General features: G+C 34.6%; 1 protein-coding gene across 4 annotated transcripts in view; it reads left to right on the top strand.

The window, feature by feature from the left end:
* SS18 (SS18 subunit of BAF chromatin remodeling complex) overlaps nucleotides 1–3550 on the top strand; it is a 32434-nt gene extending 28884 nt beyond the window's left edge. For all 4 annotated transcript variants that reach the window (XM_083357875.1, XM_083357874.1, XM_083357873.1 and 1 more), the window contains 2 exons: nucleotides 690–823; nucleotides 2342–3550. In XM_083357875.1, the coding sequence (XP_083214001.1) occupies nucleotides 690–823; nucleotides 2342–2368 (161 nt within the window). In that variant the 3' untranslated portion in view covers nucleotides 2369–3550. The remainder of the gene's footprint in view (nucleotides 1–689; nucleotides 824–2341) is intronic.
* Nucleotides 3551–22654: the final 19104 nt, after the last annotated feature.

Genomic DNA, 22654 nt, shown 5'->3' with positions numbered 1-22654 from the left:
GCTCTATCTCCACATCATTTAGTGATGGCACTCCCAGTCCTAATTGCCATTGTAACTTGAGGACTACCTATATCCTTTAATGTATGTTCTTAAAATTCCAAAGTCAACTTAGATCCAGAAGAGGTGATATCAGAATGATTATTGCATATATTAAAACTTAAGGAAAAATGGAGGATTTTTTCCCCCGCAAGACTTCAAAATTTCTAGAAAGTTTATAAGAATCCATATTTGCATAATGTACATTTCTATCTGCATGCAGGTAGTCTTTGACTTAAAACCACTATTTGGGACCAGAATTTCTGTCACTAAGCAGTACAGTTGTTAAATGAGTCATGCCTAATTTTACAACCTTTTTTGCCACAATTGTTAAGCGAATCATGTAGTCATTAAACAAATCCAGCTTCCCCACCATTGACATTGCTTGTCAGAATACTATAAATGGTGATTGTGTGGCCCTAGGACACTTCAACTATTATAAATATGTGCCAGTTGCCAAGCACACAAATTTTGATTATATGTGCAAGGACCAGTTGTCAGTTTCTTCAGCACTGTCATAGCTTAAAATGGTTGTTAAATGAATGGTTGTAAATTGAGGACTATAGCTAAATTCAGAATCTAGAGAAATAAAAATATAAAAAAGTTGTGTTTTAATGACTGAATTGCAGCAATTTCTGTATCAAATATTGTAGGTCCTTCCCAAAGTGCTCCAGGCCCTCAATATTCCAATTATCCTCAAGGACAAAGTCAGCAGTACGGAGGATATAGACCTACACAGCCTGGTCCTCCCCAGCCTCCACAACAAAGGCCTTATGGATATGACCAGGTACAGTTCTTGGAGTTACATTTTTTAATGAGTATTTAAAGTTTTACAGTTCAAATTCAAATGCTACTCTATATGAATGTATAAACATTTAAAACAGTTTTAAACAGGTAAAATTAAGCATCACAAATATACCATTGTACAAGTTCTCTTTATTTTTCAGGTAACCAGTTGAACACTAAAATCAGTCTTCAGAGCTAATAGGCATTACTGTTCATCTGCATGAGCTGATGAATTGTAATGGGTCCAAAGCAAAGATTCTGAGCAGTAGATCAGATTGTTGATAGTGCCATCACTGCTTATATGATTTATAATTTACTTTTGGTTTATTTCACTGTTAGCTGTGGGCAAAAATTTCATGCATGAGTAAAGGATCCCTGAGAAAAACGGCTCAGCCATCAACTTTCACCCGCAGCCAGTCTACCTCACAAGCCAGCATCCAAGTTGCTCCCTTGTCCTTCCAAGCCACCTATCACTGTTAAGAGATTTCAGATCTCAGCCTCAGTTCCAAATCAACCAATCACAGCTCACCTGTTGGCTTTGCCGCCAGGTTATTGAGTGAGGCAGGGATGTCAAACACCAGGGGTGTCAAACTCACAATGTCACGTGATGTGTTGCAACACATCACAACTTTTTTTCCATTGCCGGCAATGGGGTGGGCGCGGTTTCGCTATGACACATCTGGCCCACAGGCCGGTAGTTTGACAACCCTGCCCTACACCATGCAACTTATAGTTTTCAGAGAAGTGTACTTGGAAAGCACAGTGGTGTTGAAGCATCCACAATTTCTCAAAGTTTCATTCCTGTGCGGGGTAATGGGTCCCACCATTCTCTAAACTTGTCCATTTGAATTACCTTGGTTCAATAGTTATTGCCCTGTACCTTCCAATTTTGCCCAATTTTAGGTTACAAACAGTAAGAATATTAGTTGTATATAGATTGATTCTAAAAAAAATTCCTGTACCAAGAGGGTATTGTGTCGGTAATAATGGGCTGTATATGGGCACATCTAATACTTTATATAAGTGAGCCAATGTTCAAAATTTCATCCTAGAACTTACAATATCAGTGTCCTAAATACTATTTATGCTTATTCTACCTGACAACAGAGATAAAAAAAATCTATTTTTGAAGAGACTTATACTTACATACTCAAATTAAAAAGCAGACACAAAGAATAAATGCAATTTGTATTTAAAATGTTTTATAAAAAGCTGTTTTGGAAACCATATTTTGCTTTTTGGGGGTATTCTTTAATATTCATTTTTTTATATTCAAAGCAAGATATTTTTAAGAAATTTCCAGGATACAAAGAACAAAACAATGGAATTATGGAATTGTTTTTGAATAGTTGCCATTGAAATCAAATACCAATATATTGCTGAAGGTATAATTCCAATATCTTCACATGTGAAATAAAAATAATCCTATTTTAAAAGAAATCAGTGCTAAGAATGTATATGTTTTACTTTTAGATTTTTGTCCTTTACTTACTATCCTCCTTTTTCAATTTATTTATAGGGGCAGTATGGAAATTACCAGCAGTGAAAACATAATTTAATAAGCAGTACCTGTTAGCACCCTCATGGTCTCTTTGGCATTGTCAACATCTTTTGAAGAAAATCTTCAATTGCATCTAATTTTAGAAAGAAAATGACAACCTTGCCTTGTTAATTTATGGCTGTATTGGAGTATATTGCCTATCTAGGTTAGCTTTTCTCAGCTAATTATAAACAAAAGTAATTGTCCTTATGGAAAAAAAATACATCTGTACTCTAGATGGCAATATTGGACAGAAAATACACTCACAAACAATTTGCGGTGAGCTTAGAACTGTATATCAAAGAGTTACAGACTGAAGTATGTGAGCAGTACTGTATGTTTATGAAGGTTAAGGGAATTTAGTATTTTTCCAGAGATTCTTTTGTAAGAGAGAGGGGAAAATTTTTACAGCAGCAATATTTTATATATTTTTTTTTCATGTGGAATATGCAAGGCAGTACACTACAGGCTGGCAAGGTCAGAAACCCAAGTAGATGAGAAATACAAACTGCGAAGTGATAAATTTGTGGGTGTGTATGCTGGCCTCAGTGTTGGATGAGAAGGCAACCATGTACTTGGCAGATCCTGATAAGAAGACTGCGTATCCCAACTACTGAAATGATGGAATTATCATGAAACCTAAAGCACTGTCTACTATAAAATAATTTTAGAACTCTTCATGGAAAACTGTCAAATGGTTGTACCAGCGGAAGTTCACTTTACCTTTTCCTCTAATAACTCAAAACAATATGAATTTTTAATGGCCTTGTAATGGTTTCAAATAAACGAGCTGTGATCTTTTTTTGATTGCAGTAACAATGACTTTGAAAAAGTGTTCATTTAGCCTGATTTAAATTTACAAAGTATTTATAAACAAATTATAGATAGGCTGACATGTATTTTATTTCACAAGTGTATTTAACTTGTAGTACAATAATTACTATGTAACAAAGATAGTATAGCAGCTTTTGTAAAACTTGTCTAAACTTTCTCATTCAAGAGTGAATATCTTTAAGAGAAAATACAATTGTGTTTATGTCAATGTTTGTATTGGTTATTATGAGACCAAAAGTAAATTTTAATGTGTTTTTTTTAATATCAGTTCCCTTGTAAACTATAAATTCTGACCAATACCACATTAAAGAAATTTGCTATCTGGATCAAACAGATTCAGCAGGGAACACAAAATTCTTTAAGACTCTTCTACTGTATTTGAGGTGCTTTACTGAATTCTGTGTTGCAGAAGCATATATACATTCAGACAGACATTTGAAAATTTTATAAAATCAGTCATGTGTCGGTATATTTTGATAGGAAAATAGCAGGAAGTACCTGAATTAAGACATAAAAATACATTCTTCCATAATTTTAAATAGAGAATATTTTTATGTCAATTAAAATCAAGTTTTGAACTGAAAATATGAGATTGATATGAAAAACATGCTTTTAGATTCAGTGCCAATTTTCCACCACTGTACTTCATTGCTATTTAAAATTGTATTGCATCAACTCTTAACAGAAGAATAAATTATTTGTGATTTAATATCCTAATTGCTCTTTTAAATTTACTATTTAAATTTTTAATGAATTTCTATTTTATTTTTAGTGCTTTGTACTATAGGATAACTAAATTACATTTTTATTCTAGAATTTTATCACAATTGTCTCTGAGAATCATGATCTGTGAAGCTATAATCAAGATGACTGAATTAGATAAATGAGTTGAGACAAAATGTGTTGAATTCAATATGTTATAGATATGGCTTCTTGTTTAGAATATGTTTAACTGACATTAGGAAATAATTTCTTTCTAAACCATCTTTTGTTGTCTTAAAATTGCACTTTTAATAAGCAGAATTTCCTCTGGGATTTCTCTCCCAGGGAATAATGCATTTTTGAGATTTAATTGTTTTATAAACAGTCCTATTTTCTTAAAAGTGTTTAATTGGTGACAAACATCTTATTCTAATAGGTTTAAAATAAGTTAAGAGATAGCTCCATTTTATCTTATGTTTTAATTTAATTTGAAATCTGAACAAAGTGTAATATTTACTGTGTGATGCAAGTGGTATCCCCCAGAAATGGAAATTTGAGCATCAAAATCTTACCTAAATTAAGTCATTCTAGTTAGAAGCAATCAGAAATAGGAAATAATGCAAGAGAAAAAAAATGACAGTCTGTTTTCCTAGAAAAAAATATATATTCTTATTTCTTAAAAATAAGAGCATTATGGCAATTAATGCCATGTGTTTATATGCATGCACATATGTATATACTTGGACAAAACACTCTTGAAGGTTTAAATCACTTGATCATGATTACAAAAGTAATTCTTCAAATTAATCCAGAAATTACTGCATTATTATATTAAGGAATGATGTTAATTTCAACCAAATTCTGGTTTTCGCACCAATAAATTGATGGCTACAGAAAAAGTCCATGCCAAGTAAAACAAATCCAACTAGTACATTTTTGGTATATGAGAATAATGCACAAATGGTTTTGTTTTCAAAGAAAATTACAAATCCTGATTTTATAAAAAAAATAGACATGACTTATTAACCATACAAAGTTGCATCTAAATAGAATATTTAGAGTAAAATAGAATAGAATAAAATAGAATAAAATAAATTGGCCCTTGGTCTTTTTTAATTTTTCCTATTTTTCCAATTACAATGTAATATTTGTTTTCATGAATAGAAATCCAAATACACTAATATTGGAAATGTCCATTTTTGTGCATTACATTTTGGACCAGCAGTCTATCTCAGACAGTATAGCAAATGTTTAATCCAATTGGGTTTTCTTATTCCCTAGATATACTCTACAATTTCTTAGCATGGTGTTTTGCATAACAAAATTCTTAATTTGAATAGAAACACTTGTACCTATAGCATTTTCTTGTATGGAGGTAGTATGGGGAAGTTGCCTGTTTTAAATGAAGACCAAAGCAACTGGAGATAACTGGAGTTGCTTAGATGCATCTTCATCAGCACACAAACTACAGTGATTAGGTGATGCAAACTGGAAAGAGTGTGGAGAAGAGCAATAAAGATGAGTTTGGGCTGAAATAGGAATGGTCACAGGAACTGGGTATATCTAGTCTAACAAAAAGAAGGACTAGGGATGACATGATAGCAGTCTTCCAGTATTTAAGAGGCTGTCAAAAAGGAGAGGGACAACTATTTTCTAAAGCACCTGAGGGCAAGACAAGTAACAAATGGAAACTTAAAGACAAATCCTAAATAGAATTGAGAAATTTCTTGACAGAACAAATAATCAATGGAATGGAACAGCTTGCCTTCAGAAGTCCCGAGTGCTCCAACACTGGAGGTTGGTGGCTAAGAAGAGACTGGATAGTCGTTTGTCCAGAATGATATTGGGATTCCTACTTGGGCAGAGGCTGGACTTGAAGACTCCAAGATCCCTTCTCTTCTATATTTTGATCAACTGAGCCTACCACCATAAGTATGTTCTATAAACAATAGCACTTATTATATCTGCATATGTACTCCTTTCACACCTTTGCATTCATATGCTAAAGAATGATAGTTTTCTGGTTTCCATTATCTGTCTCCAGAATCGTAGTGCTAGTTTTTATTTCAATGAACAATTTTATTGCAGCTCTGCTTTCAATCATAAATGGGCTATTTCTAAAATGAGAATAAAATGAATTTAGCCACCACAGTATGACAGTCTCTTACAGATGAAGAAAAAACTGAATAAATGTTTTGGTGTCAGATGGGCTTATTGTCACATTAAAATAGTAAATATGGTGTACACCCATTGAATAGGATTCTGAGAAATTATTACAATTGGATTTAATGTGCTGTGTAAGCATGAAAGCAGAAACGTGATGCCTGAGTTGACTTACATCATCTTAACTCAGAATTTATTTTATGTAATTTTAGCTTGACCTTTTGCCAGAGTTTTGCCTTTAGGTTTAGGATTCCTTAAGGCCATAGCAGAATTTAGATTTTGCAGGCTTCACAATATTTGAGGTTGGAAAACTTGAAAGAAGTCTATTTAAACTTCAGGTAGGACATGTCTCTTTGCTAACAAGAGAATGGTTTGGTATTCTATACAAAATAATTACATGGATTATATAAAAATGTTAAATAATTGCTGCTTTATTGGGCTATAGAGTTCTTTTTGTTCTATTTATGTTGTACTATCAGTCTGCTTAATATTTCAAAGTATTAAGCAAGAATGATCCACAGCCCTAGCAAGTACATTCTGTATTTTAACTGGTGTGAGACAATAGAAGGCAGAGAAGGCATAACAAAGGGCCAAATACAGAAATCACAAGTGGACAGTGTAGATACTGTAACTAATGCTCATTCCAAAGCTATCAATGTAATTACAAAAGTATAATTTAAATCATCCTGCTTTCCTGGTTTGCCTCAAAAAAAAGTAAGCTAGCTATGCAATTACAATACTTGCACGTTTATCCGTAACTTAAATCTATAGAGACAGCAACACCAGATTTCATGATATTTATACATACGTGATACAGTGATAAATGATAAGAGGGCAAGGAGGGTGCATCTGGATTTTATATTTTTCAAAACTGTTAACTTTGCTGGTGTGTGTGTGTATATGTACATGCACAGATTTACTATAGTGACATTGCTCTCTTGAATTTAATGTGACTCACTTCTGATGAAACAAAGACTTACGGTAAGTTTTCTATGGCAAAGGGGAAAAAAAAGCATTGACTTCTTAATGTTTTACTGCAGCAGAATAAAATAACATTACAACCTGAACTTTTTACTTTTACATCTTCCCACTATTTTCATTTTCATTTCTGTTTTACACTTTGATGTGTTTAATAAAAATGTTTTAAAAAGTTTTCTATGGCACATGTGTCCAGGTCTAAACATTCTGAGGATGCTTATGATATCTCTTCTTCACTTTATAAAAAACAGTTAACTTTATATTGCTAAAAGCTTTGGAGTCTGCACTTTTAGAGCTTTTGAAATATATTCTTTTCTATGTGCAGATTTTTTAAAGAAAAAAAGTACCATTCAACCCTTATGAAGTGGATTTGGTAAAATACATTTTAATGAAAAGCACCTAAGTTAAGTCCCAGTTTCAGAGCATACCATGACTCTTTACCTTTTGAAAGAAATAAAAAAATCTTACCATCATCTACATTTTATTCTATATTTCCTTTGTCATCACCTCCACAACAGGTGCTTATTTTAATCCATACAAGCTGGTACTTAGTCTTCACTCCTGCATAAACACAATCATTTTGCAAACATGTTCTAATATTAATTATCCCCTTGGCACCAAAAGTTAGGATTTCTTGATGCAGCCCACTAATGCAAAATGCATTAGTGCAGTTGTTAGCTTCAAGAATTCAGATTCAGATTCTCTAAATAGGGGTGTGGCGAGTAAGCTGTGCTACTAACTACTGTGATGTATGTGCTTTTTCTTGGGAGGGGGAGATTTCAACCAGTCATATTTTGATACAATTAACATTTATTTTGGAATTAAATGACTTGATCAAAATTATACTTAAATAATATTCATATAGTAATTTCATATAGCTTTGGTTTGTTTCTACATGAAACTTAGCCTGTTGGGTTGCTGTGAGAATAAAAATAACCTCTTAAAGAAGAAATACATATACAATCAATCTAGCCCAAGTTGATAAATATCCATTCAAAACTTGGTTTTAAATGGTAGGGTGAGATAGTTGGAATGGGGGCAGGGAGGGATAGTACCGTCTGCAAAACAGAATTTCTACTTTAAGTTTTTAGATTGTGCACCTATCAGTTTTCCAATGGTAAAGTTTCATGTAGAAACAAACCAAAGCTATATGAAATTACTATATGAATATTATTTAAGTATAATTTTGATCAAGTCATTTAATTCCAAAATAAATGTTAATTGTATCAGAATATGACTGGTTGAAATCTCCCCCTCCCAAGAAAAAGCACATACATCACAGTAGTTAGTAGCACAGCTTACTCGCCACACCCCTATTTAGAGAATCTGAATCTGAATTCTTGAAGCTAACAACTGCACTAATGCATTTTGCATTAGTGGGCTGCATCAAGAAATCCTAACTTTTGGTAATTAATCCAAAATCATCCCAGGAACTTCATGGCTAAGTGGGGATTTGATCTGAAATCTCCATAGTTTTGTTCTGTAACATATTATATTTTTGTTCTGTAACATATTATATTTTTGAGACAGGTGGGAAGCATAATCATGGCATTTTTGTAATGTTTAATCGTAATTTCTGGTATGTGTTAAATAAATAATAGAAATGGATTCTATGGAAAGTGAGACAAATTATACAACACCAAAAATGTATAAAATCAATGGAAAGAATTCTCAAGAATTCATTATTTGGACATCTTTTTTTCCTGCAAAACATAATAGTATTGATAAGTTATTTAACTGATTATTAGATAATACAAATACTTGTTTACTATAATATTATTTATTCTGTCAGTTTCATTTATTTTTTCTTTATGGTCAATGTGCCATACAACTTCCATTTAAACAATTACTCTCTTTTTTGCCTTTCTCATTTAAAAATTGTTTAGAGGTTCTTTATAACCTAAGTGATTCATCAGTCAATACTAAGGATGTGACCAAAGGATCAGAGAAGGTGTTTTTTTTTTTGAGATCCAGTAATGACATATTCAAAGATTCTCAAAAGAATAAAAGAAATTGGCAATTTTGCCTGCAACATAACAAACTAAATCATGTTTTTTTTCTTTTCCTAGATACATTTTAAAGGCTCTTCAAGTAAGGATATAGTGTTTTAATGCCTTAATGTGAATAGTCAAATACAATATTAAGAAAAATATTAAGAAAATGGTCTAAGTATTTTTCTTGACAGATTTTATGTAGAATGAGAATTGAACAATATTCAGTTAATAGGTAGAAAAAATCTTCTACATGTATAAAATTAACCTAAAGAGTTGAAATATTCCCCCCCCCCCCAAGCCATCCTGTATGTTTTATTTTTAGGCTGATCAGGCACAGGAGAGGGAGCAGATAGTGCCAAAGCTCAGATTAGAAATGAAAGCAAACCCAGAAAAGCTTTGAAAATCAGTAGGTGCTCAGTTTCTACTGTGCTGAGTGTCACAGAAATACCTATTAAGGCACCATCTTCAAGCTTAGAAGAGCAGAATGAAGCAGTTAAAACCTTGGGCTCTGCCTATTCTTCCTACTTCTCTCATTCTTGTAGGAAGATAATCTTTGAGTTGGGTACATAGTTTCTGCCTTTACTTCTTTTTGTATAAGCAATGCCAATGTTGGCAACACTTTGCTATTGATCTGAAGGACAGAATAGAGCAACTAGCTCTACAAATGTGGCAACTCTGTTCTGAGACAGAGAACCCAATGCCAGATAAAGAGTTATTTATTTAAAAGTTTTATATAGCCATTCTTATGTGTCATAACTTTGAGTGGCTTGCAAACAATGATCTGACCTGGTAGGAAAAAGGTTTAGCCTTCTCTTTTAGCCTTCATGAAAAAACCCCTTAAAACCTGGTTATGCTAATTGGTATGGGATCCTGAAAGAGAAACCGCTGGCTGGAGATGGTTAGTACTAACAGACAAGGCACCCCACCTCTCCCCTCCATTTCCCCCCTTTTTAGCTTGTTTTAATTTTTGTATTTTGAATCCATTTTTATATTTATAATTGTTGAATGTTTGTTTTATCTTGATGTATGCCACTCAGAGTCACCTGGTCTGCAAGAAGGACAGCAAACAAATTTGAAAAATAAAAAATAATAAAATAATATAATAAAATAAAATTCCAATTTTGCTTAGATCATGAGTTCTTCCTTATGCCTGCTGATGACTCGCCCTTCAAGAACAGATACTTTACTGAATTACAAGTAACAGTCAATTTACTTGAACATAAATCTAATTAACTGTATTTGGCTATAAAATCAACCCTGATTCAATTTGAATTGGACGTTCCAGAGTCAAAGAAATCAGAATTTATATTTCAAAATTTGATGGCAACCTGATTCAGTTCAGGCCTCTTTGAGTTTCAAGATTGAATCTGGAAAGAAAAATTGAGTAAGGACATTGATTAAACCTAGATTGCTCTTCATGGGATGCTGTCTCTGATCATGGGTTTCTTGAAGTCATATTGCTGATTAGCAAGTATGGTTGTTCTGGGAAACTCTCATCTTGGATGCTAAAGTATGAGGAATACATTGGCAAGTTTGGACTCTTCTCAGCATGAGTAGAAAGAATGAAACCTTGTGGTAGCCATGTGCTAAAATGCATTGATTTGACAATGGAATAACTTGCAAAAATGCAGTATACTTTGCCTTCCTCTCTGAAACATACCAAACCATGTTCTGGAATTTACCAAATTAGTCTTCCATGGCAAACTATATCTGTTTGAAAAACATCATCTGAAATAGAATCGCTGCTGAACACTGTCTGCATATATAGCCAAGATATTTCAATGGAGTTTGGCTTGGACAAATGTGCCACATTTACTCTTAAACAAGGGAAAATAATGAAAACGGAAGGAATCAAGATGTCCTATGAAAATAACATTAAAAGTCTGGATAAGGAAGATTACTACAAATACTTGGGTATCCTTCAAGCTGACAACATCAAGCACATTGAAGTCAAGAAAAAGATTAGAAGTGAATACATCAAGAGAGTGAAGAAGATCTTAAAGTCCAAACTCTATGGAGGCAATACCATGAAGGCAATTTTCTATTCCTGAATTGACAAATTGCTCACGCCTCTACTTTTTCCCCTGATTAAATAGATTTCTAGATGAGGGGTGTGGCTTGTTAGCTATAATTTGCATTGATTGAGGGACCAAAAGCAGAATGGCAAAAAGAGATACAATGTCACAGAGATAGGAAATCTACAGAGAACTTTTACCACTCATCCATATTTTTAAAGCAGTACCTGGCATCCACTCGTTTCCAAAGGCTTAAATGTGCCTCATACTTACAGAATTTTAAAGTAAGAAACTCTGAACCCATATTTAAAGTGTTGAGAATTACGGTGAAATCCAGTTGTGTTAACAGGGGCATCATAGAAATATTATATATATTAACATGTGAATTAGCAAAATTGGGGCTTATGAGTGGGCAGATTGATTAATTTGAGAACTAAAAATGAATTGATCCTCAAACAATGTTAGCATTGCCATTCCTGGAAAGCTTGGCTGAGCAGAGTTTACTCAGATAGAAATTTTAATTGACCAGTTGGCTCAAGTCAATATCATAAAACACATCAAGCCACTCAACCTACCCTCACAGCATTTTTCATATAAAGAACCTAAGTTGCAATATTTCTATCACCTGTAAATACTCCAAAAACCAAAATACTTTGGAAGGCTGTAAAATGCTTGGAGCTGTTCAATTGTTTTAAGGCATGCCTCCATTTTGATGTATAAATATACTTCAGAGAAGTAATTGTTGGAGGTGTGAATTTAGAGGCATTGACTATTCAACATTTCATGAAATACAGGCCACAAGGGTGCAGTGAGGTACAGGGAGAGTTAAGGATTTAATCTATGTCCCTTCTACCTGCTTTTTTGTCTAAAACATTGCATATTTCAGGTCATTTCCTTCTGCCTTTGTTCCAAGGTGCCCAGATAAAGCCCATGCTGTTTGACTGTATTCCTGGTAGGATGTAGTTAGCTAGATGCTAGGCTTCTACAATGTAGAAGTAAGCAATTTTTAAAATAAATATCCCATTATAGTAATAAAATTGGCTTTATTAATCATTGTTCACATTCTCAGGAATGTTCACACAGAGAGAAAGAATGGGTCTGCTTCCAACAATTCAATCAAAGCTTCATCAAACTAAAAAAATTCATCAGAAGCTCTGTGAAGCCCTAAAATTTATGTTTTGCTTGTAAGAAGGAAGTAGGGTTGTGCAAATGGTTTGAAAGTTCTGGAATGTATGGGAAGAGAAACAAGACACTTTTATCTGAATTACTGAAGCTGCTGCATTTTTTTACAGGCTCTCATACTTTGGGACCTATTTCCATCTGACTTCTACGTACATCTATAGTGACTTTGCTTTACAATTTTAACAAATTGAAAAACACTTCTTTCAAAGGATATGTATAACCCTAAAAGCTGGCTAAAAGAAGCAGGACGGGGAAAATTGGATGAACAGTAAGTCTGCCCTTGCTTTCTCTGGCAGACAGTAGACTCAAAAGCTTTTTAAAATCATGATGGTGTTATCCAAATAACACTAAGCTTCAGCCTGATTTTAAGGATTAGGAACATCATTCTTTGAATTGCCATTAATGCAAATGGAAGTTGATGTGGAACCTTGTTAAAATAAGGCAGACAATCTTGTGCATTAAATGCTATGAAGTCTCTTATATTCGTGTGGTATATCCTGGTAATACTCAGGCTCAAAATCAACAGAAGAAAATGTTTCCTTTATTCATAAAATAAAGCAAATATTTCTATAAATGAAACTGAATTGCTGTTAACCACAATGGGGCTGAATTCATTTCTCCAAAGTATTCTGAATGCAAAGTCCTCAACATTTTTTAAAGTTCATTAGTGTAGACAAAATTTATTCAGGCAAACTAGTCATTTCAAGAAAGGGGTTTTTTAATTTAAAAAAATGCATTCTTAGCATCTTCTCTTATAGGCGTCTTTCCTTTCTAATGCTGAGTGATATGATGTGATTTCATTTTAAAGTGTTATATTGCCTTGTTTTTTAAACACTGGGCAAATCCCCTCTGCATAGATGTATTTTATTCTAAAAAAGGCCTGAGATTTGGCTTGACTGCTACATAACTACAAAAGATTAAGGTTTCATTCAATGAAGCAAATTTCTGACCAAATTAGAAATGTCTTGATGGATACATTAAAACATTTCATATATGTGATGAATGCAAGCCATAGTGTAATTCCTAGACCTTAAGGTGCCACAAGATTCTGTTTTGTCTGCAGCAGACAAACAATGACTATCCACTTGCAAACCAATGGTCAATACAGAAGTTTACTTCCAAAATCCATATTCATATGCAGACAAACATATACAGGATTTTTTAAAAAATAACTTGTTTATTTAATAGGTACCGCAGAATGAAAATCACTACAGTTAATAAAACTATGCTGTAGAGAAATAGTTAAACGGGTTGCTGACATTAATTTAATAATCTCTTACTTGAATCTGTGTCTAAATATATGAACAGTATACATAATTTTCACCATCCAATATATGTAGGGCTATTTTTTCCTATAGTCTTCTTATACATACTTTTCTTATGTGAATAACATCCTTCTCTGTAATTCTATGTACTTTTATACTGTAACCATTGATGCTTATAGTTTAGCTCTGCACCCAGTCTTCTAGCTTTCAGTGATAGGTCTGAGCTATTTTGAAGAGAAACAGTGTCTTATTTTCTTGTTGAAAATCATGGCAATACATGTTCTTTAGGTTTGCTGGGTATGTGGTTTTTCATCTGCAACTATTTGTCTCATATTGAAGTTTCTGCAGCATCTCCAGAATTATTTTGTAGCTTAGTTCAGAGCTTTTTATTTCTAGCTGACTCAGTTTGGCTTTGACTTTTTCTGGTGATTCTAGAACATGAGCTGTCTTATGTGAGTCATTGTGTTTTCTCAATACACTGATCTCTAATCATCTCATCTGCCATATTTCCAAATTCACATGTAACGATTAGTTCCCTCAGAGCAGCAATATAGTATAATGATGATTCCCTTGGTTTCTGCTCATGCTGGCAAAATGTGTAGCAATTAGCTATCACTTTGGGCACCAAAAATCATTTAATGCAGTGAGTGTCAACTCATATTTAGCATATCTTAAGAAGAGAATAGAATATTCTTGTCCCTTTTGCACAATGGCATTGAAAACTCATTATAAGATTGGATTTTAGAAACATTTCCATTGCTTATTTATTTTAATTATTGCACTTAAACACTACATTTTCAACAGCAGCAACAACAAAAGGTCAAGATAGCATATATAATTCTTCACTCCACTCCTTTGCCTTCAAGCATCACTTTCAGGAATGTTATGCTGAGACCTAGTCATTAACCTAAATTCTCATAGTCAGATGTGTGGACTGGAGATGATACTTAAGTCCTTTTTTAAATAGTCTTTATTGAAACTCTATTTAAAAAGAAGATAAAAACTAATGTAAAGTAAGAAAGAAGAAAGAAAAAAAGTAGCATGAAATAAAAAAGTTGAAAAATAGAAAAGAAAAAAAAGATACGAAGAATTGACTTCTGATAGTCTTTACAACAGTTATAAATACAATTATATTTTAACCTTTCTAAAGTTAAACCATAATATTCTTCTTACTGTCATCTATCCTGTTTAATCATCAAAGCTATAAATCCCCCCCAAAAATTTTCATTTTAATGCAAAAAGTCCATTAGAGGTTTCCAGTCGCCAATAAATGTAGATAGTGTATTTTCTCTAATCAAAGAAATTAATTTATCCATCTCAGCAAGATCTATCCATTCTACCAACTGTCCCTCCATAATGGGAATTGTCAAATCTTTCTTTTGAGTTCATATCAGATGAGTCCTGAGATGACTATTAAGATGATACCTAGAGCTACCAACTACCAGGGCCAAGGATGGTAAAAGATGTTGAGAATTGTGTTTTAGCAGCATTCAGAAAATTCCATGAGAAAATATTTAATTGAAATGCCATATCTATTACTCTCAGATAATGCAAGAATACCAGGTTTATATATCACACTATACTATAATGTATGTACTATAATGTATGTTTATATATCACACTATACTATAATGTGCAGGGACGCGGTGGCTCAGTGGGTTAGGACAGTGAGCTTGTCGATCAGAAGGTTGGCAGTTTGCCGGGTCGAATCCCGAGTGCCGCGTAACAGAGTGAGCGCCTGTTACTCATTCCAGCTTCTGCCAACCTAGCAGTTCGAAAGCACGTAAAAATGCAAGTAGAAAAATAGGGACCACTATGGTGGGAAGGTAACAGCGTTCCGTGTGCCTTTGGCATCTAGTCATGCCGGCCACATGACCACAGAGACGTCCTCGGACAAGCGCTGGCTCTTCAGCTTTGAAATGGAGATGAGCACTGACCCCTAGAGTCGGAAACGACTAGCACGCATGTGCGGGGGAACCTTTACCTTTACTATACTATAATGTGGTTTGCCTGTTTACGATTTAGTGCATTAAGTGAAACTAACCACAGAAACATATAAACTATATTTTAAGTGCTGCTTTTACATTGGAAATGTCAAAATTGTTGGAGCTACAAAGTTTGGTAGAGCAGAGTTGGAAGGAATTTGAGATATTTTTTTTACTGTTTTATGCCACATTTTTACTTTTCAACAATTGCTTGTAACCTGGCTGTTCTGCCAAATGTCCTGTGCCTAATGGTATATAACTTGCATACACCATTGTATAGATTGCTGTGTGTCTGGTGTCCCAATTTTTATTTTTTGAATTTTCTATTTATGTAAACTGCCTTGAGTTTTATGGAAATGGATGTCATATAAAATTTTGTAAAGAAATATACAACAAAATAACTTCTATGATTGATCAATTGATTGATTACATGGCATCAAGTTCTTGCCAACTTTTAGGGACCATAGAGATATATTTTTGCCATGATGATCTATCCCAATCTACAGTATATATTTAGGTGTATGTAAATGCCTAGGTCTCAAAATGTACTACAGAAAGTAGTTTCAGCATAATGTTGCTGAGTGAGGTGCTTAGCATCTACTATGTAAAAGGTAGACAGAAGAGAAGCCTTCTATCTAAGTTTGTTTTTTGGCAGGATCTGACCATATTTCAACCATATCTATGACCAGCATAGCTTTGCTTGTACTTAGTTCCTATTTCTCAGCAAAAGTTTCCTTCTATGAAGTTGTCCTCCTTTTTAAAAAAAAGTGTTGAGGCACACTGTTTAATTTTCTTTGTTTTCTCCTTTCCCTCTAGCTTTTGTCACTATGGAAAGACAGATCATTGTTACTTATGGGCTATTGCAGAGTGGAAGTAGTTGTAAAACACACATCTCTATTGCCCATTTTCACTGCTTTAGATGCATAACAAACAGATTAAGCAAGGCAATGTGGCTGCTGCCTGTACTTATTTCAGGCTAAAATGCCATGTTACAAAAATTATGAACTTAAAATAAAACTTTTCCTACCTTTCATATGCCGAATAAAGATCTCAGTTCAATGTCTTTCTTTCCTTGGCACAGAGCTGTAGTTAGATCTTAATTCCCTCTCAAGTGACTTAATGGTACTGTATTGCTTAATTATAGCAGTTGCTAACTCCATCCGCTAAGATGTAACACTGGGACCCAAACATCTGCAAGATTTAGAAAGAACAGAGGATGCTGCATAATAAGACATCATTTTTGCTTTTATTTTGTTTTTTACTTAATGTATCAGATACTGAGCAAGTAAGTATTGCTCGAGTTATGCAACTTTGTATATGGGTGTTATATGATACTGTAGGTCATTGACAACATGCATATTTCTAGGTATGCTTCTCTCTCTGTGTGTAGGAGTATTGTCAGAAGCAAAGGATTACATAATGCAAATCTATTCTTGTTTATTAATATAACAGTTATAGAAAAGGGTTCCATATAGTCAGGTCTTTTCCCATAAACAGAGCACTAGTAATGAAAGGACAATGATTTCTAATGGGTCAGTATACAATTAATATTATAATTTTTATTATTCAAATAAGAAGTGAATAATGATTTTGGACTAGAAACTCCAAAGAGTGTTTTTGATTTTTTAAAAATGTTAGGTGAAAGCATTAAATGTCACTGTTTATCTAATTAATTAAATTAAAAGAGCCTTGGTGGAGCAGTGGGCTGATGCCTGCTTAAGTAACACCAGTTGCCTGCAATTATTGCAGGTTCGCATCCCACCAGGCTCAAGGTTGACTCAGCCTTCCATCCTTCCGAGGTAGGTAAAATGAGGACAATTGTTGGGGGCAATAAGCTGACTTTGTAATAATGCCGCTTGGGGTGTGTGTGAAAAGCCCTAATAAGCAGGCATATACATAGAATGAAGGCTACTGCTAAGCTTGTAAGCCACCCTGAGTCTTCAGAGAAGGGCGGGATATAAATGTAATAAAAATAAAAATAAATAAAAAATAAATATATCTATATCCATATACCTGTATGTGTATTTGTATGTATACACACACATACACGCATATACTTCCCAGATGTACTGGCTGGATTCTGAAAGTTGTAGTCCAACCACATTTGAAGGGAAAGAGCCAGATTGGAAAGACTGGTTTAGAATTTTTGCTTTGGGCTCATGGCACTGTTGCAAATCCTTTGTGTGCAACCCTTGATTCAGCCAGCGTTATTTAAGAATATTCTTTTTAATAATACTTTAGGATTTGCCAGCATATAATTCAACCCAAACTTTATGGCTTAGATCCAAAGAAATAGGAATGGGACTTGGCTTGCTTTTTCTCTCTATAATCCATCCTCTTGGGCTTTTTTGAAAAAGCCACTCTTGAGAGTACAGGTCTCTCAGTAGAATGTAAGATGTAATGTGAGGACTGCACTGGAAGGCAGCATTAGTAGACAGTTGGGGCTGGAAGAGCAAGAGAAGCTTAGAGGAACAGTAAAGCTGCCTCATAGAAGAGAATTCAATATAAAAATGTTGTCTTTGCTAAAAATCTTGAAAAGGCTGCTTGTTGCAAGTTATATAAGATGATTCCATTAGAAGACAGAGACTTAGTTCCAGCCAGAGTAACCTTCTGTAACAGTTCCTAAGTAACTACAAATAAAGCTATTCTAATTCCCATTTATAATGTTTTTCTCCCCTGGAAAAAGTACCTATTTAAAGTTGTTTCTGTTGCTATAGAAACTGTTTCCCAGGCATCAGTAGACATAGTTCTTTGATAATCTTTTGTCCATGACTGTCAAAAGAATAGGAGTCACAGGTGTGCAGGAAAACCTGCATGCATGTATGTCTGCAAAAAGTGAGAAAACATGTCAATGTAAAGAATATAATACCCATTTAGTGGTGTATGTGTATCTTTAACTGTATATTGCTCTGCAGAACAATGTTAAACATGGAGTGTCAACATTATATTAAGAAGAGATTTTTAGGAATATACTTTCAGCTTGGACCAGCACTAATATAGGCCATCCACTGCTTCTCAAACTCAGGAACCAGTGACATCGCCTTCCTCCTCTTCCCAGCCCATCACAAAGGCTCTCCATGTCTGGGTTTTCCAATGTTGATTCAAAATTGCTGGTTTCCAACCTTAGCTACCTCAACTCCTTCAGGGCAGATGTTCTTCAGTGTGCTGTTCCATTCTGGTAACAACAGCAGCTCTGATTGGCAGCAGTACCTATCATATCCCTTCTCTTCCAGCAGGCAGCTGCTACCTGGGGCACCCATTTTGTCCTGGACTGCCAAGCTGCTATAAAGGTAAAGGTAAAGTTTTCCCTGCACATGCGTGCTAGTCATTTCCAACTCTAGGAGCCGGTGCTCATCTCCATTTCAAAGCCGAAGAGCCAGCGCTTGTCCAAGGACATCTCCGTGGTCATGTGGCCGATTAGACACCAAAGGCGCATGGAACACTATTACCTTCCCACCGTAGTGGTCCCTATTTTTATACTTGCATTTTTGTGTGCTTTCGAACTGCTAGGTTGGCAGAAGCTGGACGAGTAACAGGCGCTCACTCTGTTACGTGGCACTCAGGATTTGACCCGCCAAACTGCCAACCTTCTGATCGACAAGCTCAGCGTCCTAACCCACTGAGCCACCATGTCCCTTGGGAAGCTGGTATAATCTCTACTAATTGGACTGAAGGATAGCATCTAGGGTTGAAGATTATTCATTGACTTAATAGGCCATATTGGATCAACAGTAAAATTGTTTCTAAAAAATAGCAACTTCCAATTAGTAGAGATTATAGAAAGCTGCTAATTGGAAGTTGCTATTTTTTTAGAAACAATTTTACTGTTGATCCAATATGGCCTATTAAGTCAATGCATAACCTTCAACCCTAGATGCTACCCTTCAGCGCTTATATCTTCCAGGGGCAACCTTTTGGTTTCTAGATAGGCTATTTAAATCATACTCCCTTTCCCTTAATACCATAAATTTTCACTTCCCTTTTTTATTTTTTAAAACTTTTTTTAAGTTGCAACTAGGAATATTGCTTTGTTTCTATGAAGCTGAATTATCAGTACTTCCTTGCTATAAAATCTCCATAGACCTACAGAAGAAGGAATGAATGAAAAAAAAACCAAACAAGCAAACCCCAAAGTGTTCAATGATGGAAAAAAAAGGAAAAAGAACATTAATGCCAAAGGAGATAATGCAGAACATCATATATGGAAATATCTGAAGTAGCAAAGAAAAGACACAGGGGTTATTAGAAGGGAATCCCAAGGCTCAGGCAAATATCTTTAGGCACTTAGCAACTTTTTAACAATTTTAGGGTAGTAGAGATATAGCTTTCAAACCTACTGAAAAAAATCTTAGAGGAAGTATTTGAAGCAAGTGATTCTTGTAACAAATTTTGCAGTGCAGAGTGATCTTGTTTGAGATTGCAGACATCAAACTCTTCATTCTGATTCTATTTCATCTCCAACAACCATCAGAATCCAGCACCACTAAAAATGATCAGTTCTTGCATTGTTTGGGAGGTCTTCCCCATTAGCTTCATGTTGAGAATTTTCCCCCTAAATCATTATAATTTTGCAAACAACAAAGTTCTTCCAAAACTTCTTTTTCAGTGATGTGGTTAGTTCTGTTTGTAATCTGTAAATAGGCAACATGATGCTTAGCACCCTCAAAGGCATAATATTGAACTGGTATTCTGGCAGTTCTATTGGTTATGATCAGTGCTTAATCTATTGATAGACTCACTGTTGACCAAGAAGACACAGATTCGAAGCCATTCTCAGCCAGGGAAATTTACCAGGTAACATTTTAGCTACTGTCAACCCTGGCAGAGTTATTTGTGGGGGTGAGGAAGGAATTGGGAGAAAGAGTGCTTTATATCCACTTTGAATTCCTGAGTAGTAATATAAAAATTGGAATTTGTTTATATTATTTTTCAATAGTTATATGATACAAATTGGAATTCATTAGAAATTTAATAAAATTAAGGTTGCAAATAAATGTCATGACTGAGAACATTCTGCATCTGGAATACCATTTATTATAAAATTAACTCTGAACCTGACTTTAACCCCTGTTGATTTTCCAGTTAACTAAAAAAACAAAAACCTTTAGCCAGCTAAGTCTTTCACTTTTTTCTGGGATGAAATATTGCCGTGAAACACATTTTGGAATTGAGCCCAAACGCCTCAGACAAAACATTTGCTTCTTTGAGTGGATGAAATTGTTGTATAAGGTTTAATGAAAACTATATTTTGAAGATGGCTTAATGGTCTTGGTGTGTTCTCCCTCTCTCTTGGTATAACATGGGCCAAAATCTTCAAATTACTTACTCAATAGTCATCTCATAGGACTGCTGCAACAGCTCTCCAGAGCCAAGTGGGTTTTTTTTTAAGAAATGCAGCTGAAGGATTCCTCACCCCCACTTTTTTGTTGCTGTTATAATAGTTTAGCAAATACTCCCTAGTAGACTAATGCTGGAAGCAAAAAGTCACTTGGGACTATCACCCATCTTGGCTTCCCTTTTAGTGCTTTGTTTTCATAAGAAGTTTGTAAAAGATAAGTGTCTCCCTACATACAATGTTAGCCTGCAAAAATTAATCTATAATTTCTTTTAGCGAATAGATAGTGTTGCAAATTGAAAAGTAAGTCAGTGGTAGGCAACCTTTCCCAAGTGCTTTGGACTAAAATTCTGTATAAGCTAGCACATTCAATAATCAGGAATTGTGGGAGTTGTAATTAAAAACATCTGGAAGGCATAGAATTGCCTATTTCTGATAAATAATATAGCTGGCCTCCAGAGTAGGTTAACAGATAACAAGGTGAAGTCAAAATAATCTGTTACATTTCAAGAGTGGGCTACTTCACATAGTTTAAATGAAAGATAGGATTGTTTTCCTATTTTCTAATCTTGTAGAAAATAATAGAATTGAAAAATTGGTGAGTCCTACAAGATGGAGGGCAGTTTTTTTTCTTTAGCAATATATAAGGTGTCCAGTCTACAAAACTGCATGCAACATGCAAGTCACATGTCCTTTATTATGGCTCTCAGATGTCTTTCTAAAATCTAGTGCAGGTTTTGGTAGCAGGACCTTTCTCTGAAAAGAAGGACTTAATTTGGTGTCATAAATGTGATCTCCAGTAATATAATGGCACTGGTACATGCCCATAGCCTTAGCAAGCCAATTTTAAAAATATTATAGTTTCCCTGTCCACTCTTGATCCACAGACATCCAAAAAATGTCCACTCTTGGTCTACAGTAATAGCAAAAGCTTTAAATACCTCATCCATCAAGCAGTATCTTCCAATATAGGCTATTTTAGAACAGTTTGACACAATCAAGGCACCATCTAGACCAGAGGTGTCAAACTGCCAGCCTGCAAGCTGGATGTTGTGGAAGCCACCCCCACCCCATTGCCGGCAATGGCAAAATTGTCCTGATACGTTGCATGACGACCTGTAACGTCACGAGTCTGACATGTCTGATCTAGACTATAGAGGATAACTAGGAGAGACATATTTTAAACAAATAAGTGAACTAGATCTTAAGAAGATCCCAAGATAATTGAAGCTGATATTCCCAACTATAGATAGGATATGTGGTTGCACATAGAAATTAAATATGCAAATGTGTTCTTTTATTATGAGGATGTATATAATAACAGCAAGAACAGGAATTAAATTGGTAGCAAAAAGTCAAGACTCATACAGAGCAGATTGCTCAAGAAAAAGAGGCAAACAACTAAAGATTAACTAATAAAGATATGCATTATTTCACTTATAGATGTGTTAAGAAGATGAGAATAGTGCTCAAATGAGAAGCTCAAAGGATTTATTTAAGAAATTACAGAAATTAAGAGAGTGATCATTGCCTACTTCGTCTTCTATCACCTATAGATTATATATGAAGGTTTGATCACTGCACTAGACATTTTGGAAAGTGAAGAGATGCAGGCCTAGATCAGAGGTCTTCAAACTTGGCCCTTTTATGACTTGTGGACTTCCAGAATTCCTCAGCCAGGCTCTCTGGCTGAGGAATTCTGGAAGTCCACAAGTCATAAAAGGGGCAAGTTTAAAGTCACCTGCCTTAGATAATATTAATAACAACAAAACTGCTGAAGCTGATGAAATATCAGCAAAACTAAAGCCTTATAAAGGTAAAAGGTAAAGGTTCCCCCGC

Source organism: Vipera ursinii, assembly GCF_947247035.1.
Source record: "Vipera ursinii genome assembly, chromosome: 3".
Lineage (NCBI taxonomy): Eukaryota > Metazoa > Chordata > Lepidosauria > Squamata > Viperidae > Vipera > Vipera ursinii.
This window is presented reverse-complemented; position numbering and strand designations above follow the sequence as displayed.